General features: G+C 29.6%; 1 protein-coding gene and 1 long non-coding RNA gene across 9 annotated transcripts in view; one reads left to right on the plus strand and one right to left on the minus strand.

Annotated features, from left to right (window-relative positions):
- Nucleotides 1–25,871, plus strand: part of l(1)G0196 (inositol hexakisphosphate and diphosphoinositol-pentakisphosphate kinase) — a 170,357-nt gene that overhangs the window by 86,515 nt on the left and 57,971 nt on the right. For all 7 annotated transcript variants that reach the window (XM_085816612.1, XM_085816608.1, XM_085816606.1 and 4 more), the window contains 6 exons: nt 1,098–1,239; nt 3,996–4,222; nt 8,864–9,006; nt 9,942–10,056; nt 24,182–24,328; nt 24,606–24,725. In XM_085816612.1, the coding sequence (XP_085672738.1) occupies nt 1,098–1,239; nt 3,996–4,222; nt 8,864–9,006; nt 9,942–10,056; nt 24,182–24,328; nt 24,606–24,725 (894 nt within the window). The remainder of the gene's footprint in view (nt 1–1,097; nt 1,240–3,995; nt 4,223–8,863; nt 9,007–9,941; nt 10,057–24,181; nt 24,329–24,605; nt 24,726–25,871) is intronic.
- Nucleotides 3,571–25,871, minus strand: part of LOC118190279 (uncharacterized) — a 71,642-nt gene continuing 49,341 nt past the window's right edge. The window contains exons 3-4 of one of the 2 annotated variants that reach the window (XR_015041106.1): nt 25,118–25,224; nt 3,571–7,179 (exon numbers count right to left, since the gene is read on the minus strand). This is a non-coding gene — a long non-coding RNA (uncharacterized LOC118190279). Of the gene's footprint in view, nt 7,180–24,874; nt 25,225–25,871 lie in introns of those variants that run through there. The other variant, XR_004758400.2, reaches the window with a different exon arrangement.

Raw genomic sequence — 25,871 nt, forward strand, 5'->3', positions numbered from 1 at the left:
GAAGAGGAATTTAACAGAAATTTCTTAGGGAGGTGCTTAGCAGCAGAATTTCAGAACTGTCTGCACTGTGCCACAAAATGTCTAGTGCCGGCCCTGGATAAGGTCTTAAGTATATGTGGGAATTTATTTATTCAGGACTCTGATAAGCTTTAAGAATGTGCAGGAAATAGTCATAAGTATAATAACTAAACTAACATAACTCATGCTTAACTTCATTAACATGTAATAAAAGCAAGAAAAAATTTAGAGAACAACATATCTTTAGTTGGTAGTCTCATGACACATTCACAATAGTGTTTATTGAATTCTAGCGAAGCATTGTGGTAATAGCTGCGAATTCGAAGATTTTCACGTCACAAACAAAAAGCAAAATTTTGCAATTAATGAATGGGGAGAAGTGGTAATAAATGAAGATGATATATAGCAGAAGCTTTTTATTGCGATGACAGTTCCCCTGTCATCAATCAACTAGCGGATGCTGAAATCTGTAGTATGTGTCTAAATCAGAAAAAACATCGCTTCCAGTAGTAAAAAAGGTGAAAAAACAGTTGTTGAGAATGGAAAACGTCTGCCTATAGAAATTCGAAGGAAGTATTAGCACCAGAAACAAAGCAAATTAAACACTGTACATTGAAATAAATGTTTAATAAAGCAAACACATAAATATTAACCTTTTTTTTTTTTTTTTTTTTTAATTCTGATACTCCTGAGGTCCTAAGTGCTTCATTATTTCATAAATCACTATTTTGTATTTGTAATGTTATATTTTCTGCATGCCATCTTACTAGATTAAACTGATGATCTAATATTTGAAAAAAATCAAATTTGGAACCATTGAATCAAATTCAAACAAGTTTGGATCTCGGACTTTGTACTGTATGTAAAATTTTTTAATGTTAACATTTATGAGCTGGTTCAAAAATTGTTTGTAAAATTATCTTCAATTATCCATTAGAGTTTTTGCATTAGAGTGCTCCTTCATTTTCTTTGTTCTGGTAGTTTTAAAAAATGTGTTAATGTTCTTATTGAGTGCTGTTTGTTGCACAGTATTCATTTAAAAATTTTGAATAATTTGTTAGAAAATTATATTTTTCTAGTTAAATCCTACAAAAGCAAGGTCAATACACAATGCTCTTCAATTCATAAAAAATCCTGTCAAAGCCTGTGAGCATGTGTATGATTTAGTACAGCAGCTGAATATTCTTATTAAAAGAAAAAAGGAGGATCCAAGATTACAAGGTATTTTTCATTCTGTTTGCAGCTTTCTCTTTAAGTTGATATATGTTCTCAATAGCGCTGGTATGTGAAATTATACAGCAAAAGGCTATTGTTGAATAGTTTTCTCAACGTCTAATTTTTGTGCTTTTTATCACATGTAGGGTAAAGTAATGTCAAAAATGCTTAGAAATTTAAAAACTCTTATGTTTTTATTTATTTCTTTTTTATACACTTGGAGGAAAAGTATATGAATATTTTTTGTATAAAAAATACAAGTTTGGGTACATTAGGACAAAACCATTTAAATAGGAAATTTCATTATCTTATAAGGACTAACGGCTATGATTTTTAGAGGCTTAATTCAGTCTTATGGCAACTTAATATATCAGCTAATAAGACTTTCAAAGGTTTAAAAATTTTAAATTACGCAAAATAGATATTGAATAAAACTTTATTTTGAAGGTGATCAGGCATAGGTCCCTTCTCCTCAGGCGAAAAAAAAAAAAAAAAGTGTTTATGCAAAAAAAATTTTGCTGAAGGTGAGGGACTTGTATCTATTTGCCATCAAAATTTATATAGTTTTATTCAAAATTGATGTCATTCTAAGGTTTATTTGGAGGAGGGCATGATTTTAAATTTTACTGTGTCGTTTTTCTCTTCCATTAAAATTTTTAATGATTTTGCATTTCTTAAATATGAGATGTGATGATTTTTAGCTTTTTGAAAGGCATTTGAATCAAAAACCATATTTACAGTATAATTAATTCTCTCATCAAATTAAAGCACTATTTTCTTTAATAGTTAAATATTACTGCTGATTTCTGATTTCCACTTAGTTTACTTTCTACGAGAGTTAAAGAGAGGGATGGTGGAAAAAATTATTAATATTTATGAAACTTGAGTTGTGTTCGACAATTACGTTAAAAACATTCTACTTTATAACTTAAGTATACATTGCATCTCATGTACTGTGCTTTCTATAACACTTTAATAAACACTTTAATTTTATTGCAATTCCTGCTTAAATAGTTTATATCTATCAATAATACTGTTAATAACTAGATTTCTTGATAATAATAACATTCATGGGAGTTTTTGAATGAATAAATCATTCATTTTCAGCCACATTTATAAATAATTTTATTAAGATTTACTTAGTTAATTAGAAGAAATTACTCATTTCTTAAATATATTTATATATATATACTAACGGAATATTGATTATATTATTTCCTAATAAATTTAGTAGAATTATCAAAAAAGAGGGAAGCCATACGTAGGAAGTTTAATTCCAAAAATTGCGTTTTAAAGTAACTTGCATGTAAATTATCAAAATGTTTTATGGGGACTTGAATTTAAAAATTTCAATCTTTGAAACAGAAATTAAATTAATAGCAAGTAATTATCGCTATTGATCGCAAATTAGTCGTTTTTTCAAGGGGAACAAACCAACTCCCATTCAATGAACAATAATTAATAAATGCGAAGGTGTTTCGTCTTTTACTAAAGTAAGAATGGTGATGCCAATCTGGCAAATTAAGTTAGGCCAAAATTGTAGTTCTGTGAAGTGGTGGGATTTAGAACCAAAGTAGAGTACCAAAGAACTCATTCTGAATTAAGCATTTTTGCTAATAGAAGATTTTGAGTGAAAAGCAGTTTAGGAAAATTTATAAAATACTTGAGTAAATGTCCCCCAACACCCTCCTTTTTATGCATGTTAATTGAAAATTATTTGTATAAAAATTAAACCGTGGCAATCTTAATTGGAATTATGAAAGAGAACTCAAAGTAATTGAAATAAACATTAGAAAATTAAGAAACAAAACAATGCTATCTTTACAAAAACAAATCAAATAATAAAAAAAAATTTAATAAAAATTGAAAACTTAATATATATATATATATAAAATAGGAAAAAAATGTGAAATGTACATGAAGATATAAAAGGCCAGAAAATGCATTAATTATGTTCTTTCTAGTGGGATCTCGGTCCTCATGTGTAACATGAATAATAGTAGTCAGTTTCCATTAAAAAGTTAAGGCATCCCTCCTCTTAGACGACTAACCCTTGTGTGCTTTGTTATATTTAAAAAAATAAACTAGGAGTTTGTTGTTAATGCCATTCTCATCAACTTTAAATATTTAACCTTTTAAACCTCTTTTCATAAACATTGGTGAATGAAACGTTCTTTCCATAGCTTATCATAGATGATTTGTCTAATTTTGGAAGCAATTGTTTTTTTTTTTTTTTTTTTTTTTTTTTTTTTTTTTTTTTTTTATATATATATATATATAATGTAGTATTAATAGCCTATTAATTTCATATTGGGTTTATTTCTAGAAAAAAAGAAATTTCCAGAGAAAATCATTAAAATTTTATTAAAAAATCTATGCCACAGACAAAAATTTCCCCCTTTCCAACTTTAAATTTTACATTAGCATGTTTTTCCAGTTTGAGGTTTCATTCCACTTATATGAATGGTGAAATAAATTATTTCATGACATTCAGAGCATTTTAAATGTAATTATTCTAATACTTATTAATTATTTTTTTCAATGTTATATAGAATATTTTCTATAAATCTTGCTCTTGATTCTAAACACATGTCACTTTCTCTCCCCTTTCCTTTTTCTCTCCTCTTTTTATTGTTGTTGTTATTATGTTTCCAGCATCGTTATTGTGGCCTTTACAACAATATCTTCTTATTTAGGTGGCCCTTTTTTTAATGTACTTTTATTGCATGGAATTGGTCAATTGAATAAAATTTCTATTCCAGAGGCTCCATTGTATCACGGGGAAACTTGGGATCTAATGCAAAGGAGATGGTCAAAATTAGAGAAGGATTTCAAACTAAAATCTGGGAAATTTGACATTAGTAAAGTTCCTGATATATATGATTGTATTAAATATGATTTGCAGCATAATCATCACAACCTTCAATTTCCACATGCAGAGGAGCTTTATATATATGCTAAAGCATTGGCAGACATAGTTATACCTCAGGTAAATAATATTCCTTGCTTGTTAAACATTGTGATATTTCATGTTTAAGCTATAATTATCATCTACCTCTTTTTGTTAACTTGCATATTCAGTTTTTAAATGAAATGTGGATCTTTGATAGTAAATTTTCTTGATTCAAATGAGATTATATTACTTGAGATAAATGGCACAAATAAATAAATAAATGAGATTATATTCATAGTCATCTTGCCTATGATCACACATTTTACATTAACTGATACTGAATAATGAATACACAGTTTCCAATTTTAATGATTAAGCTAGGAGATTCCCAAATATCCGACTTCACTCCCGTCAGCATGATTTACAGCATACAGGGTGGTTATATTTAGACCTACATAAATTTGGTTCTGGTAGAATTATTTCATCTGAACTTGGTATATATGTTTTATGGACAATGGGGAAAAGGACCACAATAAAAAATTATATTTCAAATTTCAACCACCAGATGAAAGGAGATGCTTGAAGAACAAAAAACACAAATTAGAAACACAAAACTTTATTTAATCATAGCATTTGTTCAGTGTGCAATTCCACTTGCATCAGTTATATATTCAAAGCATGTTACATCATGTTCAACAGTAGTATGAAGGGTTTCTTGATCAATTGTAGCAACATGACATGTTATGCTTGTTTTCAAGTCAGGCACAATCCATATGCTTCCTGCATAGTCATGACTTTTCAAGAATCCACACAACCTGAACTCACAGATATTCAAGTCTGGAAAAGGAGGAGCCTGGGAAATAGGAAAGCTTTTTGAAATTATAAAATCATCTCCAATGGGGGCACAAAGCAGTGTCTTTACTGGTCTAACAATGTGAAGGTGCTGCAAAATCTTGCATCAAGATAGTTGGCTCTAAAAATTCTCGTTTTTGTAAGACAGGAATGAATTGCTGCTGATGGAACCTAAAATAGCTTTGATTGAGAATTCTCCTCAAAGAAAGAAGGTCCAAAAGTGAAATCAGCAATAAAAACACGCCCTACAGTAAATGTAATCAGGATGCAGAGACCATACATGCTCAATATTAGGATTTGCAGTACCCCATTTGCAACAGTTTTGAGTATTAACTCTTATCGTTTAGGGTAAAATGCAACTCATCCAATCACAAAATGTTCCAAGGGGACTCATTGTCAACAACTATTTTGGCCAAATGTCAAACAAAACTAGTTTGTTTGTTCAAGTTTGTAGGATACTGCTCTTGCAGAATCGGATCTTGTATAAATACCGCTCTACAATGGAATCTTAGAACCTTTTATTACTGTCGATCAAGAGGGATACAAATCATGTGATATGGCTCAGATACTTGTCGAAGAATACTGGGAACAGGAATAGCAACTGCTATGCCTACATTTGAAATACGTTTCTGTTCTTTTCCTCACAGCATACACAACTTCTTGGACTCTTCAAATTTAGTAATCATCTTCTTCAAACCCTCTTGCATTGTAGGTTCTTTTCATAAGCCTTTCAAGCATCAGTATTCTCAGTGCAGTTTTACTGCCGTTCTGATAAAACAACTTGATGAGTAAAGCTCGATCTCTGTTCTCTATGGGCATGGTGAAAAATTATTTAATAGCATCTCCTACTTGTTTTATAAAATGCTCCAAATTTGCATAGTATCCTTTCTATGTTGCATATCTGTCTTTCAAAACGTTAACTATTAATTTTTAGTGCAAATTTCTTTTCTCCGTGGTTCATATGGCATATATACCAAGTTTCAGGGAAATAGTTGTATCAGAAATGGTTCTACATAAGTCTAAATTGAGTAACTTAAATTATAACCATCTTGTATTTTTCCCATCTTTCTCTTTATACTCTCTTAAAATTTCCCGTGTTTTTTGATTTAATACTTTGTTATTTGAACCTAAAAAATGAATTTTGGCTACATATAATAGAAAACCAAAGTCATTTCATCAGAGAAATATTATGGCATGCTTCTGTATTGTGTGTGCAAGCATGTGTATCTGAAAATGTCATGTTCGTATTCTCCAATGAGTATCAAGTGCCACTGTGGGTCATTTGGCATATCTTAGCCAATGAGCATAAAGCAAGATTGAAGTTGTTATTTTGCTTGTTTCACCGAGCATTGCGATCTTATGTCTTCAAAAAATGTAAAATACTCATGTACATTTCAAAAATTGTACATGGTTAACTTTCCATCCACTATTTCATTGAGGAAATCTTAATATATTTGCAATGTGTACCATTTGTCACTGCAATTTTTTTATTTCACACAGCGGGAGGGCTGATGTTCTTAAACATATGTATATACAAAAACACAAAGACAGTGTGACTTATGGTTGAAAAATTTTTAAAATTTCTGAGGAAATGAAGGAGCAAAATGTATTAATTCAGCATGCTTATTCTCAGAATTTTTAATAGAGTACATCCTGCCAGTAAATACATCGGACCATGCTCCAGCTTTATTTAGAAAAATGTTTCTTAATAGCAGAATCGCTAAGAAATACTCAAGTGCAAGAATGAAAATTACAGTTGTTAACGAAATGGATATGAAAAGTAAATCTTCAGTTATTGATTTCATTAAAACAGTTCTGTTTTTCCTCTCTGTGGGTGGAAGCAATAATACCAATGCAAAACTGCACCCAGGTGTTGTTTCTTTTTTTTTTTTAATCCAGTGTCTTCAGAAGTTGAGTGTAATTTACTTTCTGTCCCTACAGGCTTTAATATAGCACGGCTAATTAGTAAAACTTTAAAAGAAAATTCGATTCCTCTCGATAATTGCTTAGCTGACAATGCACCAATAATGGTAGGCTGAAGATTGGTATTGCAGGCATCTTAGAAAAGGAAAATTCATATTTGCAAATTATGAGATACACCTGTCACCTCTTAAATACTGCAGCTGAAAAAGGGACAGATTCTTTACCAATAAGTGTTGGTGAACACATTGTTGATGTTTACTATTATCTTGAAAAGAGTTCTGAAATAAAGAAAAAATTGAAACAATTCAAACAGCTGTAGAATACTAAAATAAAAAAAAAAAAAAAAAATGCAAATGTATATATGCATGCTGAGAGAAATGTTTATCTAGAATCCTCAACCAATGGAATCCATTTCTTACATTTTTTTAGAAGTAAATGCTTCTAGAGTTAATATAATAGGCTATATTGAAAGTTGTAAAATACCTAAAGTAAATGGAGATGTAGTTACTATGGCCTCTATTCAAAATAGATGTGAGAAAAATTAAGTAATTTTTGCACATGGGAGCAATTCAATTGGTAATTTTCAAAACGTAAGTGTAAAACTGAAGCAAAGTGCTCTGAAAATAAAAAGATTGCTTGACAAGAGAAACATTTTCCAATTACTGTATCCTATTGAAAAACGAATATTTATATTTTTATCTTTTCTTTTGAAAGCTTTTTGCTTATTCTGATGTTTATAACGCAATTCTATGGTGCAGAATCAATTAATTCATGTTTTGAAATCAATGATTAGTGACCTGTTTAAAAACATTATACCAGAGTGTGTAAAACCAACCTTTATGTTTCTTCTTTTTCTATATATAATGTAATTTATAATAAAATAACAAATCAGAAGAAAGATGATGATTTAGTAATGGGAGCTGCAGCTAACAAAGTAGTGGAAAAACTTTCAGTACTTTAAAAAGTTTTGTGGACAAATCAGAAAGTACTCAAATAAGTTTATAATGTGAATATTTTATTGCAGATCATCATTAAGTTTCAGAACTTATTTCAAATGTTAATTAGTTTTCTGATAAGTAACTTTGAGTATTCTAGAGACTTTCAACTAGTTCATTTTAAGATGTATAACCAGTAATAAGTAAAGGATATTCCAATCAAATTTCTACTTAAATATTATAATCCTGTAGTATATATTTCAAAAGCACTTATGTGTAATACTTGCTTCAGAAAAATGTTTCTCATCTCCCTAAATTTATGAATAATGTTAATATTTTTATATATATTTATTTATTTTTACATTGGTAATTCTAATTTTTCTTTTAACAACAAGAATATTTCTTGAAAAAATGTATGTAAACAGTGTTACAAACACAATATGTTAAAGATTTTTTTAATTCTTAAAGGAAATTTTAAATGTTTTAAAACATAAAAGTGTAAGCTATAAAACTGGTAATAAAGTGCATTTTTAAATACTTGCAACAGCAAGAGTATAATTGCTTGTGAAGATGACGTTCAGGAGTAATACTGAATTTCAGTTTAATGAGAAAGATATACAGAGAAAATAATTTCAGTGTCATTAATCAGGGAAAGCAATCAGAACTTCTCAAAAGTTATATAAATTACTGAAGTTTTGCTATGTATTTTGTAACAAAGTATATAACTGATCATTGCTTCTTCTTAAAGATAATTATTATTGCATTTCTGCTAAATATTTTGTTGCTAATGATTGATTTGGATAGACACATAAGTAAACAAAATGTCGAAAATATCATTTCTAGAATCTAAATCTATTTTTATTTGTAAAATAGTTATACATATTATTTATCATTAAAATATTTCAACAATATTATATAATGTCAAATGAAAAAGAATATTAATAAATATATTATTAAAAATGTCACTATAAGGACAAATTTAACTAAGTATATAAAGCTGCATTCAAAAATTTTTTTTTAATATTAGGAATATGGCATAAATCAGCAAGAGAAGCTCACTATTGGTTTAGGGATATGTACTCCTCTTTTAAAAAAGATTCGAGCTGATCTTCATCGAAACATAGATCCTTCTGCTGATGAAACAGAAAATGTAAATAGATTAAATCCACAGTAAGTTTTTTTTTTCCTTCCCAAAAATCACTTTGAAATAATATTTATACATATGTATTAAAATTCTTATTGGTAATATTTATATAATATATATGTATAAGACATAAAATAAGAAATTTAGAACTAATATTTTACAAAGTCCAGAAATTGAAATTCATAATAAATTTCTAATAATCATATAAATGTAACAAAGAATTTTAAAATGTTAAAACCAAAACATTTCAAACGAGCAAAATTAATTTATTAATCAAATTAAACTCAGTGGCGTAACAGCAGTAATGAGACAAGACTGCAGTGTCCGAAATCTGCTTTCTTGACCATGGGCCCCGGGGTGCGTAAGCATATGTCCTGAACAAGTGGTCAGCTTGATCACAGGACCCCCAGTATTTAGTCCCCAAGCGAACTTGGTACTCATTTTATCAACCTAAGTGATGGAAATCAAGGGATGAAAGGCTGAGATGACCTTGCCCAGCCCGGGAATTGAACCCCGGACCTGTGGTGCTGCTGCACGATGCACTAGCCATTGCGCCACCAGGCCTTAATTTATTAATTATGAACTTCAATTTCTGGTCTTTGTGAAATATTAGTTCTAAATTTCTTACTTTATGTGTTTAATATTAATTTTTCTGCAGCTTAATGCACGAAAATACTAGCCATGTTTGTGTTTTGTTTTCAAAAAGAATTGTTGATCTATTATTTAGTATATGAAAATAAATATAAATGATGACAAAAAAAAATGTAATCACTTTTTGGAGCAGTCATTGAATTCTGTAGTTTCATTAACTAGAAAAGTGTTTTAAAACAAAATGTACTTTTTAGTTTCACAGTATTTCATTTAATTGTAAGAAAGGTTTCTCTGATTAGATTATATATTGTAAAATTTTCTTTCTGTATTAAAAAAAAATAATAAGTTTTTTGCACTTTCTGTATTTTAGGTATTCCCATGGTGTGTCGTCTCCAGAAAGACATGTGAGGACACGTTTGTATTTCACAAGTGAAAGTCATATTCATTCATTATTGACAGTTTTGCGATATGGGGGGTTGCTTGATGTAAGTTTATATATTATTGGTTTCCTGTGTTTGTAAGATCACTGTATATAAAAAGTGTTTAACTTTTTATTCCATGAAAAGTGTGACTGTAAAACTATTGATGAATTATTCTGGCATATTTGAATATTAGATTTTGATTTAATGTGAAGTAAGTTTATTTTATGTATAAATTTATTTTACAAAATAGTAACAAATTTTAGAAATGTAAACTTAACGAACAGTTCAAAATATGATGAAATAATTTTGTGTATTAAATGTATTTTCCTAGATTGTAGTTTTGTGATACATATTATGGCATATCTCTCTAATTAATAAAGCCAAATTTTATATGTACTGTATAGAATCTAATTACCATACCAAGTCTAAAATCTGTTCGTCGAATATCCGAAATAATCTGAAAGTCAGACCTCCAAACCATCAGCAACCTTATTTTTTATACTTTATGCATATGTATATACTATGTACTATAGTATATTTTATTCATGCACATTTGATATTTTTCCATAATAAAATGTGGAGAGAGTAGCGATCCTTAATTTTACATCAGTACTATATAAAATACCTCCATATTGAAAAAACCAATTATTACCATAAATCTTATCAATAATTTGGTTCCATAGCTGTCTTTTGCTTTGCATACATTTCAAATCAAAACATTTTACATTGAAACATGGTTTATTTTACATCTACTTAACAATTTGTATCAGCTAATTTCATGTCATAAGGCCAGGCAGACTAGCTGCTTCCTTCAGTACATCCCTAACATCAACTTCGCAATCATTTTTAATTATTTTATTATTATTCTTTTTTAATTTGTCACTGCCTGTATTTCAACATGCATGCAGGGATGTCTAAACATTTTTTTTTTTTTTTTTTTTTTTTTTAATATTAGTAATTGAATACGAAAGAGGCTAATAACATTTTATGTTGACATCATCCTTGGTGATGATTAGAGACTTGGAAAGTGTTGAGTCTGTCGATGAGAAGCAATTTAAAGAAAGTTTCTTTCCATATGCGAAAAAAAAAAAAAAAGTTTTTATTAATGATCCTCATAGGCTAAAGAGTTACGTATAGTAATGTTTAAATTGAGACTAATTTGTTATTCTGGTGACCTCAGATTCAGTGCCAGAGCTGGTGCAGCTATACCAAATGGCAGAATTTAGGAAAAGGGAAATTTTTAGACTCTAGGGAAGTGCAAAGCAATAAAATTAAGAAATTAAAAAATTTAGAGGTAGTAAGATTTTTAGAGTTTAGGGAGATGCTTGGCAGTAGAAATTGGGATCTCAGAAACTGCCCCGTATTGCAAAATATCTAGCCTCTGGATAAGCCTTTATCTGGGAATTTATTTATTCAGGACTCAGATAAGTCTTTAGCATGTATTGGAAATAAGTTTAAGTATAATAAATAGCTAAAATTCAGGTTTAACTTTTAAAATAATTCAAGTTTAGCTTCATGAGTGTGGGATAAAAGCAAGACAAAATAAATAGTGAAATAACATGTCTTTAGTCACCAATTTTGTAACACATCACTAATAGTGTACAGTGGACATTAGCTAAGCTTTATGATAATAGTCATGAATCTGAAGCTTCTCAAATATCACAAACAAGGAGCTAAATTTTCAAATTAATTGAAGAAATGTGGAGAAGTGATAATAAATGAAGGTAATATAACAAGTTTTTCATTGCAATGATAAATCCCAAAGTCAACTAACAGACAACAAAATCTGTAGTATGGTTCTAAATCTAGAAAATATAGACAGTGAAGAAAGTGACAAGAGGTTGTTTAGAAAAAAAAAAAAAAAAAAAAAAAAAAAAAAAAGTCGATTGACAATTTAATAGGAATTCTGAACTCTGCAATAGCAGAACTTGAACAGTCGGACTTGATATTAGCACAAAAAATGAAGCATTTTAAACAATTTGCATTCAAAGAAATGTTTAATAAAGCAAACAAATAAATATTGAGATTTTTTTGGTAAGTAAATTTTGATTACTTACCTAAGATTATGAATGATTCATTATTTCATAAACAACTATTTCATATTTTTAATTTTATAATTTCTACATGATATCTTACTAGACTTAAACTGATGATCTAATAGCCATAAAAATTCCAAATCTGAGACCTCTGAACTTCTGACGGGTATCAACTCTAAAAATTCTATCTTAATACTTATCTCATTTGGATGGAGTGGTCAGAAGTATTAGATTGAATTTTTAATAGTGACACTGAAATAGATCTGGGGAAAAGATTGAACCCTGTTAAGTTGAAGACAGAATGCAAAAGTTTGCAGATTTTGAATATCCCATATAATTTGATTCAGGATTCCAATGCTAGAGTATTGAAATACAACCTGTGGTGCTATGGGAGTAAGTAATGGCTCAAGATTTAGAAACATGAAATATCAATAAAATAAGAGCAATATATTTGCATTGTGATAGCTGAACAAAGAATACTAAAAAACTTATACATTGTCGAAAAAGTATTTGTCTTCCCTTATGCATTGTTTCTATGCTATTGTTGTAGTTTTCAACTCACTTTTGTGCTAGAATCACTTTTCAGTTGTTGCCACCAAATGTTATCACAATGTGTTATTTAAAAAAATAAATAATGAAGAATCTGTTATGTTCCTTTCATTGTTGAAAAACCATGGACGTACAGTCCCTAAATTTTCGATACACATAGTCCTGCACCTGAACATAGGCACCTTGAAGCCTGAGTTTTGAATTTGATTTATTTCATATTTTGTACAAATTTAACAAACTCGGCCATTTGAAAGCAAGAAAGGGCAAAACTGTTCAAAATAAAGCCATTTTTATCTTCAGCATGCCAGACTGGTGCCATTCAGCAAAATGTAAGATATTTATCTTTTAACTGTAATCCATAAATTCGGTTATTTGAAAGCAGTATGATGTCACTGCTTCAAATAGAATATTTATTATCTCCATGCACCAACATGTTCTGCAAAGCATAAGTTATTTAACTTTCAGATTTAATCTTCCTCTCATTCAATAGCAAACCAAGTAATTGAAAAGGAATAAAATGCAAAACTTAAAAGTATTTTTTCTACTATTTAATCTGTTTGATTTAAATAAAAGGATATATAAATCAGGAAATGTGTAATTAGAAATATTAAATATTTTTAGGAAATGACCCTGGTGGACTCATTAAAATCATTATTTACTTTTTTCTTTTTTTTATGATAACTTTTTTAAGTGTCTTTTCACCTAAGTGGCTATATTTTTAAAATAATAATATAGTTAATGTAATAAAATGAATGGAATCCTTAACACATCAAGAATTCTAAAGAGTTTTTTTTTTTTTTTAAATACTTTGTGATTTTGCTCTTAGATTTTATGTGACGTAAATGCAAAGAAAGCAGTGCATAATTATAAAGCTAAAAAGACAAAACTGTGTCAGCAGGAGTGAGTCCAAGACCAGATTGCTAACCTGGGATGCTCATGGAGAGCTTGAAAAAGAAAACATTAATAAATCCACTGATGTGATATTAAAACCTGAATACTTATAGATTTTCTTTATTTTCATCTCTTTTTCTTTCTCGTTGTCTCCCCCCTTTTTTTTAGCCCATAGGAGCATTAGCTCAGAAAGGCTATTATTAATTTCATTTTGTTATTTTGTGTTGGTTCATTATAAAAGTCTAAATCACTTTTTAAATTATTACCACCAAATATTAGAGCCCTGCATTATGTTTAAAGAAATTAAATAATGAAGAATCTGCATGAATGTATGTATGTTTCTTACATTGTGAAAAAACAACGGTACCTAGAGACATCAAATTTTGAATAAAGTAGTCCTCCATTCGAATATGGGCATCTGGAAGTCCAAATTTTAGATTTTTATTATTATCTATTTCATATTTTGTAAAACTTTAATGAATTTTTACTTCCTTGTACGAAGTAAAAAGGAAGTATTGTAATCGCGAAAAGTTTCAGGCAGCATATTTCAACGAAAATATCCATTTTGACCGCTATCGAATGCAATTTAACGATGATTTTGCGTGATATCTGTACGTAAGGACAGAATAAAATACTCTTTTCCTTCAAAAAAATTATAAAACTGCTTTAAAATTAATTCTGAAGAGAATTTTTCGTGGCGTCTGTACGAACGTATGTACGTACGTGCGTACGTACGTATCTCGCACAACTCAAAAACGAGTAGCCTCAGAACGTTGAAATTTTGTATATAGGACACTGCTATAACATGTAGATGATGTGTGCACCTCGCATTTTGGTTGCAATCGGCCGCACCAAACGTATATAAATATATTTATATATATATCCACTCTGTTACCTGGCTCAGTGATCTCAGTTTCCTTACTCTTATATGTTGGTAAATTCTACATTTTTTGCTTTAAAAATGATTGAATTATGTTGTTTTTATCTTCCAGTTAAGGATTTTATGCCTTTAGTAAATCTGTGTGCAATATTTTTAGAATTATCAGCAATTTTAAAGTTGTTTAATTGCCGCTAAGCCTTTTTTAATGGCGGTCATTGATGTTCACATTTGAAACAGGAGACTAGTGGATTTGTTGCCAATCTAGAGAAACTTAGCTTCGCAACAATAAAGATAACGGCTTCATTTATTATTTAAATCATGCTTAATCCCTTCTGGAATTTTTTCGAGGAAATAAGCGTTTAAGATTTACTTCGTAATTTTTAATATAGATATTTTGATTTTTTATGTATTTTTGCCTTCTTGCGAAGTAAGAACTGAATTAATTGAATGAGAAATACTCAATCGTCTGTTAAGACTGTTTCTTTTTGTTTTGTTTGCTTAATTTCTTTTATACATAATTCTAGCTTTATTATAGTATTTGAATAGAACATGTGGCAACGGTTAGATAATTCTATTCTTTAAATGATATAAATTTTGTGCATTATGAGTTATAATATGAACGAAATATATAAGTTAACTGTTATATAACTGTTATATAATTATTAATACTGTCAAGTGAATCTAGCGCCAGAGTGTCACTATGGTAAATAAATACAAGAGTGAATTTTAAAGAATGCATTTATTCTATTGTGGTTTATGCGCTGTCGGCGAAGTAGATTTAATTCAGTCCAATAAGTTTAAATGAAATGCAAGAAAAAATGCGTATAATTTAATATTCCAATACAAGCAAGTCATGTAGTGTACACATCAGATTTTTTGTTTAACAAACTCAACATTTTTAAAGTGTTCCATTAACATTAACATCACATGCATCTTCAAGCATGGATGTTTTTTGCGTAAGATTTCCTTTTTTGTGATATTGCTGTTGAAATAAATTTTATAGTTTAAGTGCAAAGAACATGATATTTAATAAATGAAGGTAACATACAAACTGATAAAAAAATCTGAAAGCTTTCAGATTATTATTATTACCATTATACTATTTTGAGCATTCAGTAGGTTTGGGCTAAAATTAAATATTTATTACATCCTGTCCTTCCTATTCATGAAGCTTCATTATGCATAACTTTCTTTAATTTCTTCCTTGTATGAAATAAAGAAGTGTTTTTTAATATAGATTAATATTTTCAAAAGTCTTTGTAGCAGTACCTAAGAGAGTAATGTTTTAAGCTTCTGTGTATATTTTAAATATATATGTTTCAACTTCTGGAAATTTTAGGGCTGTACATTAACAAACAAGGATTGTCTTACTCCAGAATGCAGGAGAGGAGGAGGGAGATATAAAATTTGTTTAGCCAAAACATTGAAATTTTGAAAACAATTTTAGTATTTACTTACAAAAACTGTAATTCCACATTGGAGTGAGGAAGGAGTAAAATTTCACCAAGAAAGTTTAAAATCTTTGCATTTAAAACTGCAAATTGGGGATATTTAGCTATGTTATCTGTTTTTCTTGTATTATTATTAGCTATGTTACCTTCATCTGATAAAATTGAACGGAAATTACTAATATGTGTTTAAAAAATGTAAAGAAGAATAGTCTTATATGTTTCGACTATTTACGAATTAACATGAATGTAAATTTAAAAAATGGTGTAATAGTTTGAAATAATTGTATAATAAAATATTACGGTCTTTCATTTCAAGTTCTTATGGTTTATGTAATAACATTGAAATTAGAAGTAGTACAGTCAAAAGTCGTTAATTCAGACACCCATAATCCGGAATGATCTATAATCTGGACCTAAAAGCTACAAACTTTCTGTGCATGTGCATAGGCGTTTACTTGCGCACGTAAGACCTTTACGGCTGCGAATATGCTTGTGCGCATGCTCATAAAACGTTTATGCATGTGCGTTTAATGTATAACGGACGATGCTAAGCTAAGCTAAAATTATCTAATTCAGTTAATGTTGCAGATTGCGTTGTTCCTTAATCTTCGAATTGGATCCCGATTATTATTTTTTGCAGACTGTTAGAGCAGTTTTATAAAAGTAAGCTTAAACTTTCGATTATATCAAGTAGAATTTCCGATATATATTTGTTAATATGTAAAGGATCTAAAGTGAAAGTATGTTTCGAAATCCGAAATCTGTTTATCAATTTCACGCTGCTCGGCGGGGGAAATGCCACAGCATGCAATGAATTGGAAGTTGATCTGTCAGCACTATCGTTATCTTCAGAGCAGATGTTTTTTATTTGGCTTATAATTCCTTACTAAATTATTTCATCTTGATGTACTCCGTCTTTGATATGATTTAAATCAAATTCCTCGTCATTATAATTCGTTTCCGATAGTGAAGAAAGTGACACAGTGGTTGTTGAAAACGAAAAAATTTCGATTGACAAATTAGTTGGTATTCTCGACACAGCAATTATTAGGGCTTGAACAGCGGAACTTTGTAACTAAACAAGAAATTATGTCTGTTTAATAGAATTAAAGAGAAAGTATTATCACATGAAACGAAGCAACTTAAACAACTTACATTGAAAGAAATGTTTAATAAAGTAAACAAATAAATATTAAGTTTTTTCTTTTTGTAAATTTTGATACTCTTTAGATCATAATTGTTCTTTATTTCATAAATTACGGTTTCATATTTTTAATTTTGTAATTTCTGCATGCCATCTTACCAGATTTAAACTGATGATCTATAATCCGGAATCGCCGAAGTCCCGACGAGTCTGGATTAACGACTTTTGACTGTACTTTTATTCTGGATTTAAATGGGGAAATAGAAGCTATTAGACTTTTGGCATCTTAGTTATTAAAAATAAATTTGGCTTGGCAAAATATTTTTAGAAGGGGTGCAAGAGGGGTGTTGCTTTTCCTAAGAGTTATTCAAATAAATTAAGAAGAAATTAAGCTGTTTGTATGTTTCATCACAAATTATGCTTACAGTTTTAAATAATTGAAGTGAAAAAAGTTTCTTTTGCTACTTCTAAAATGCAGGTTGAGAGCCTGAAACTTAAGTGAAACCCCCATGGTTAATTTTTTTGTGTATGTGTTTTCAAATTTACTTTTTTTCAGCATCAATAAAAATGAACAAGTTTTTTTTTTTTTTTTTAGTCCAAAGGGATTTTGAATCCCGAAGGACTATTAGTTTCGTTTTGGCATTTTGCGTCGGACTCATAAATGTCGGTTCACTTTTCAAACTGTTGCCACAAAATGTTAGAGTCCTGCATTATATTTGAAGAAATTAAATAATGAAAAATCTGCATAAATGTATGTATATTTCTCGTATTGTGATAAAACAACGGTACATAGAGTCATTGAATTTTGAATAACGTAATCCTCCAACGAATATGAGCATGTGGAAGACTAAATTTGAAATTTGAAATTTGTTTTATGATCGATTTCCTATTTTTTAAAACTTTGACGAATTTTTTATTAACAAACTCAAGGATTTCAAAGCGAGCAATCGCAACGTTGTGCAGAAAAAACATTTTTATCTCCAGCGCGTGAGTCTCTGTATCGGAAATTCTAAAGATATACTCGTTTTAAAACTATTTTGCGATATTACTGTTGCACTGGATCTTATGGTTTAAGTTCGAGGAACATGATATTTAATAAAGAAAGGTAACACACAAAATGTTAAAAAAACGCCCCTTTGGACGTAATTTAAAATCTGAAACATTTCAGATTTTTTTTTTTTTTTTTAAAGTACTTACTGCTTGCTTAAATCTCTTAAAGCAAAGTTAAAGGTAGTAACTCTTTTTAGAAGGGAAATGGGGAATATTTGGCTATTTGTGTGAAGTATTTATCGAGGTTTAATGCTGATTTTCCGTATATTTTATTACATTAATTCTTGATCAATTTTTCCACTTATCTGTAATACTTGGCTTTGTGTAAAATCCTTACATTATGTTGTATTTATCTTCCCATTAAAGTTTAATTGGCAAATGTTTTTGCATAATGAATTTTATCGTGATAATTGGGCTTAGTTGTTTTGTTTTATTGTATCTGTATTAAATGTGTAGAGTGAATATTAGGGAAAGGTAGTGAAATTAACAATTTTATAATTCTTTTTTAAAGATCTATATGAAGATGATTAAGACAAAGAAAAAAGGAAACGATAAAATAAAACCTTAAAGACTGCTAGTCAGCAAAATGTCGTACATTATGTAGAACCCTTACAAATTAATAGAGATACATAATACATTATTCTTAATGAAAAAGGAGATTTAAATGTAATTTCATGCAATAAAAATTCTTGACTTGATATTTTATATTTAAGTCTGTGTTACAGAATTTTCTTTATTGATAAATAAAAAATAAATAGTAAAGCTATTTGGCTAATATTATTTAGCTATTCAAAAATGTTTTAATTATGTGGAAAAAATTAAAAAACAAATTGGGCTTAAAATTTTTTGCACTTGGCAGCATGTAAAAACTTTTTCATTATAGAACATACACCAAACAATTTTCTCAAGAAATATATATATATATACTAACTTGATACTTCCAATGGGAAAACTTTCCTTTATTATCAGCTCATTTTGACTGTTGTCAAATTTTTCTAAGCATAAGAAATATCTCTCATAGGTGAGCTGTACAGTAAGTAGGAGCAATATAGAATGACTCACTTTAAAATGTTTTACTGAACACTGTTATAAGAAATAAGAATAATGGTATAATTTAATATAATGATGGCCCATATAAATTTTTGAAGCTTTGGTGATTGTATCTTTCAGTTCTTTTGTATTAACATAGCTCAAATTATAATGTGTGCCAAATGTGACAGTTTATTTATATCGAATCGCAAAATAGCTATGCGACGAGGTTGTTGCAAATAAGTAGGAAGAATGACCAATACATTAATTTTCCCTTCTGAATTTTTAATTGCTTTAATGGCGAAGTCCTAATCTCTTTTTTATTAGAAAAGAATCAATATGTATTAATGTTGATTGATAGTGTGCAATGGTGAAATAAATATCAACATGGCATAGCCTGGTGCTATCTAGATTTATATTTAATTGAACTCTGTGGCATCAGTTGTGGGAAAAAACATAAATGTTTTAGGCAATGTTAAATGGAGAATAAAATTTCCATCTATTGTAACATCATGTCTTCTGTATAAATGTAAAATTTATCTGTTAAAATTTAATTTTGTATTTATTTTTGATTTAATAAAATATTCACCCTTTCCATGAAACTCTATGTATCTTTAGGACTACCATCTACCTAGATCATTAAGTGTTGCTCTGTTAACAGAAAAAGAACTTGTTTTTCTGTAAAAACATGTTTTGTACATGTTGTCTTTCAGAGGAAAAGATCCAGACAGAAATATGTAATATATGGCATAAATATATTTTATCAACTAGGATAATTATCAGTTTGAAACCTTGTAAATTTAAATTAGATGTTTTATAAGTTACATCAGAGGTATAATTAAGAAGTGTCTGTTGTTAAATAATTTGTAGCTAAGCAGAGTAGTGATGTTTTATAAGTTACATCAGAGGTATAATTAAGAAGTGTCTGTTGTTGTTAAATCATTTGTAGCTAAGCAGATTAGTGATGTTATTTGAAAAATTATTATTCTAATGGAATGTCAAGAGGCAATACTTTTGAAAACGTGCAGTTTACCTAGATATGTTGATGATAAGTAAAAGACCCTTAGCTTCATGAAATCTCAACAGTTGCAAGACTAGTTACTTAATGTTGCATTTATCTAATATATATGTTACTGTGAAAGACCAAGATTTGGAGAATGTCGACATTCACCGGTGAATGTCAACATTCACAAAGTCACTTGGTGCATGTCCAAAATATTTGCCAAATATCCTTATTTCTGACTTACACTGGCAAATGTCGACATTCACCATGCACTAATGTTGAATGTTGAAAATGTCGGAGATTTGCATTTTGTCCTCCGTATTTCAGGCATCATAAAACTTCAAGGGCGATGTAGCGTTCCCGCCTATCTGCTACCAATCCCTGGTAGAAGAGTTATTTGTAACTATAGAGGCATTTTCACTGTGTGACATGTAGCTTTGGATTCTAACGCGAGAAGGGCTACTCGATATTGTTTGACTTCTTAATATTGACAGCAGTCGTGCTTGGATAAATGTATGTCATTTAGTTTTAAATTTAGTCAATAAAGAACTTTTTTTTTTACTTTTGCATTTATACCATACATGTCAAAATATGAAAAAACTTAAGTAAAAGCGTGTGTAAATAAACTTTTGAACTTAAACAATACATTCTAAATGGGAAAAGAAAATAATACAAAAAAAAAAAAAAAAAATGGTGGAAAGTTAATTATGTGATTGAAATCTTATTTATTGCAACAACATAAACTTTTATGACATTTGACTTGCACAAGTGTCCCTTGCTTTTACAACTGCATTTAGTTATAGAACACTTCCTTTTGCAGTGACAGCTTGTATAGCCTTGCCCTCTACTCGAATTAGCTGCAGCTGCTTCTCTCAGCGACATTACTTGAGAAGAATTCTCATCTACTGAAAGTAACTTTTCTTTACAAATTACGAACTGATTACAGGTATAAAGTGCTTGAAGGTGTCATTTTTATTTTCTAGTTTATAAAGCCACAGTCTTATTCCAACAACAACTGCCATCACATTTTGGCCATCTGTACGACCACGGTCGACATCAGGGATTTGTATTCGTACGGTATTACAAATTTGAGCAGGAGAAAATTTTTTTTTGAGGTTTGTAACATTTTTGTTGCTTTCAGTAAAAGATTCTCTTTCGCAACTGATCTCTGTATAGAAATTAACTCATGTTTTTCAGTCCAGGCTTGATATGAAGACGTGGTAGGTTGCAGGCCCTTCTCAATATTTTTCTTTGGAATATGGTTTTTAGTATGGCCACTGCTCCGATTTTCTTCAAAAGTATTAACAGTTTCTTCAAGCTGTTCTTCAGTTTCAAAAGTATTAACACTTTTTTAAAAGTTGTTCTTCGGTTTCAATATTTGCGATTTGTTCACCAGGCAAAAAAGACGATGCTATGCCTCTTCTTGGTTTAATGCCAAACATACCTTCATAAGGAGTAATCAATCCCGGTGAGGAGAGATGTGTTTGAAAGCTGTGTTGGAAAAATAAAAACAATTGTCTTCTCGTTTACTCGCAATTAATGCATTTAACTTTTCAAGGGAAAGTTCACGATTCACTGCAGTATCCATTCAACATAAATTAGGGTATTGGATAAAAAAAAAAAAAAAAAAAAAAAAATAAGAAAACGTTGCACGTACCATCAAACATAGCATAAGACTGACAAACAGTGTTCGAGAGTATACAAATACATGCTACATAACTTTAATCGCAGCAGAGCAAAGGATTTGGCGACAGACAGTCGCCTTTCTGTTGAACTCAACTTCTCTTTTCGACCTTCACCACAGTATGTCTGTGATTAAGTTGTGCTTGGATAAATGTATGTCATACATACACTGGTGATGGTCCGAATGTACGAGAATATAACCAAATATGCAATCTTTCACCGACGTATTTGGTATGTTTTGACATTCTCAATTTCACTCTTTCACAGTAACATATATAGTAATATAATCTGATGCAAAGAAGGGTAATATAATGTAATGTAAAGTATCAAATATTATTACTGCATATTACATTATACTATTATTCTTAGTCAGTCTTCCATTTTAAAGTGCTGAAACAAAATGAAAAAGTAAACAATAAATGTTTGTACTATTAAAAAAAAGGACTTGAACTGAAATATTGAAATAATTTTATTTGTGTATAAGGTCATGGAATTTCATAAATCATAATTCATATTTGCCTGTGTAAAACATTCCATTTTGAAAGTATATATATGTATATAAAATTAATTATGCTTTTATGATTTCATGTTGCCATTGAGTGAAATTTTTCTTTTATTTGTTGTATAAGCAGAGATAGAAAGTTCTACTAAAATATTCTGATTTAGTTTGGAATATACACATCATATTTTAGTAGGCAGGCCCAGGAATGATGAAGCTTGGCATCAGAGTCTGGGCCTTTTTTGGAGGAATGGGATTCAGTGAAATGATGACGCAGACGAATTTAACTTTATAGCTTCATATCTTTTAGATCATTATTCTTTTAGACAAAATTCTCCAAAATTATATATTCAATAGTGATTTAAACTAAATAAGATTAACTTTAAATTTATTGCATCATACTATTCAAACGAAGGGAGACAGATGGGAAGAGCAGCAGCAAAGGCCTGAAAGCAGGAAGAGGAGAAAGCAGTCTGACAAAAAATGGTGCAAACTCGGGATTTATACTAGCAGTTACATTATCAGCCAGAATGCTCTCGAAAGTACTGGTCTAGGGAAAAGATCCTGAAATTGTGGAAAGTTAATTAGAGGTTGCCTGTTCGCATAGAGCAAAGCCATTGTATTTTTTATATTTTACATTCATATATCATCATTTGATATGCCAGAAGAAAAGTATAAGCCACCCTGTTAGCATAGTGATATGGAAGCAAGCTGTTCTAACCTTTAGCCCGAGTTCGAGTCCCGGAGAACACATGGATGTATACATTTTCTGGGGAGTATATAGTGCCTGTGCAACATTGGGACTCTATCTAAGTACTATCAAGATGAAAGTTCTTTTTTTTAAGAGGTTGGTGGTAAGGGAAGAGGAATAGACTATCAAATTTATTCTTTTGTTCTCCATCAATTTTGGAGCAGAATGAGAGGAATTTACTTTAAGCTATAAGGTGCCCAACATCTTGGCTAATGACAGGCAGAACCTTTTATCTCTTGATTATGGTGATCTGTGATTAATCACACCAACAAAAACACAGACAAGTAGTGTTTGATCACCACTAATGCAACCTTGGATGGCACTGTGCCAAAAGTTTACCCAATAGGGTTGTTAACTTAAAATGTCAATAAGGAGTAATGTAACAATGCAATGCTAATAAGGAGTAATGTAACTAAGTGGCTCTTATTTCTCTCTTACGAATCCTGTGCATCTCCCCTTTTTCATAAATAAGTGAATCCAAAGGTCATGACTGTAAGTGGTGAAAATTGCAATTGTATTTAATTGTCCCTTTATTGATGTCTGAAAGAAAGCTCTAAAGTTTGTAAATAATTTTAAAGAGATAAGAAAATAAGTAAAAGAACTATTAGAGAAGGAAAATATAGTGTTAATGAACAATGATAATGTGTAATTCATTATAAATATGTAAAAGTTTGCATTGTCTACAGATTGCTTTGACAAAATTGACTGAAATTATCTGTCCTTAACAATTCATGCCAAAGTACTTCACTTATATTGGGGACTATTGGTTTGTATAATTTCTTGATGCAGTTTCTTAAGTATTTGGCTTCAAGTCTCCATTTTATGCTTAATGTTTGTTCATACAGTATATATATAGGTCTTCCTTACAGCAATGTAATAAATGTTTCTTCATTTCTTTTTTTATTCTTCTTCCAGAATTAAAATACACATTTTATTAAATACTTAAAAAGGAAAAAATACTTTTAAACATATTTATATTAATTCAATTTTTTAATAAAGCATACAAATGTTGGGAAATTTTTATAGAAATAATGCTTTGTATATCTTAGATTTGTTATTTGAGGAATTATTTTATATGATAATCAAACTAAAAATATTCTGCTTTTTTATCTATGTGTTTGGGAGGGGTATTGAATAAAGAATAATTTCTAAACCTGGGATTTGTATTATTACTGTTTGTCTGAAGGAGACACTATATAACATTCTAAATGACTCCTTCCAGTGGCCGGATACATGTTTTTTGTGCAGCTGTCTACCTGAAGAAACAGAAGATGAACAATGGAGAAGAGCTATGGAATATGTTAGTGCTGTGTCTGAATTAAATTACATGACACAAGTTGTTATCATGCTATATGAAGACCCAACAAAGGTGGTGACCTTTTGTATCTCTTTACACTTGTATTTTACAGTGGTGTGTAGATTTTATGTAGTTAATCTTTTGATTTAATATGCTGTTTGCTTTTTATTTCATGTAATTTTTTCCAAATTAGTTCACTATAAATATAGAAACACAATCTTCCACTAACACAGTTCCATTGTTTAAATCAATTTATTTTTATTCCCTTATTTAAATGATTTACTTTTAAAAGAAGTTTTGCCTATATAAGTAACACTGTAGAAAGTAATTCTTACAAAATCTTTGATAGGATATTTCATCTGAAGAAAGATTTCATGTGGAACTGCATTTTAGCCCTGGTGTTGTATGCTGTGTTCAAAAAAATTTACCTCCTGGGCCTGGCTTCAGACCTCAGTCTCGTAGTGGCCCTGTATGTATACATTTATTCTGTAGGCAAATTTATAATGCCTTTTTTTTAATGTTGAATTGAATATTTGTTGTAATAAATATGTTGGTACTATTGTAGTAATAGTTTTTAACTTTTCTAAGGGATTTGTGTGATAAAAATAATTGAGAGCATTTTTAGTGGGTTTTTTTTTTTTTTTTTTTTAAAGTTTTTATAGTTTTTTTTAATTTCTGTGTTTAAAATTATGTTTATCAATTTGAAAATATAAATTAATACTTTCTTTATTTTATGGTTATAAACAGAATGGTTTGATTTCTTCTCTTTAATTGTAAATTTCCAAAGAATTATGTAGACAGTTAGTTCACCTCTTAGTTTTGTTATCTAAGTAGGAAATAACTACTACCATTTTTACTCACTGCTGAAGCTATATGGTATTATCCCCTGCACAGAGTGAATATCCTTCCAGCCAAATCTCAGCCAAGGCAAGGTTTAGGATGATAGTAGAGTCAGTATTATTGTGTTTCTATAAAAAGTAATAACATGAGCAAATAAGGCCCTTTGAAGAGAGTACATATTTTCAATGTAGAGACATTATTATGGTGTTATTTATAAATGAACATAATTGCATTACATAAGGTGCATTAAGCATTGCATAAGGAACATACTGCATTACATAAGGTGGAGACATTATGGTATAATAAAAATGTACAATTCAATTCCAGATATACTTCTGGGTTACACAATATACATACTGAAGTTAAGAATGAAATGATGGCAAAGAATATTAACATAACAAGGCTGTTGAAAGAAAGTACTTGTCTTCAATGCAGAGACATCATCATAGTATTGTTTTACAAATGCACAGAATATTGCATTAATAAGATGGAGACAAATTATATACAGTACAATATAAATGCATAGTTGTTAGTTTGGTACATTTATATTTACCATGTTGGCAACACCAAGTTTCTTCTCTGCATGTGTGCTATGGATGCCGTTGTAATGTTTTGCATGTGTTGTTAAGTTTCAATAAAAAAATGTGAAAAGATACGTTTCTTATTTTTCGACTTACTTCTTCATATGATATCGATTTATTTAAAAATAGTTCAGTAGCAGATATACTTCTGGATTATACATGGAACAATTATGTACTTAGTATGAAATACTACA

This window comes from Stegodyphus dumicola, chromosome 5 (genome assembly GCF_044657685.1).
Source record: "Stegodyphus dumicola isolate Sdum_Otavi_A_Nest chromosome 5, ASM4465768v1".
NCBI lineage: Eukaryota > Metazoa > Arthropoda > Arachnida > Araneae > Eresidae > Stegodyphus > Stegodyphus dumicola.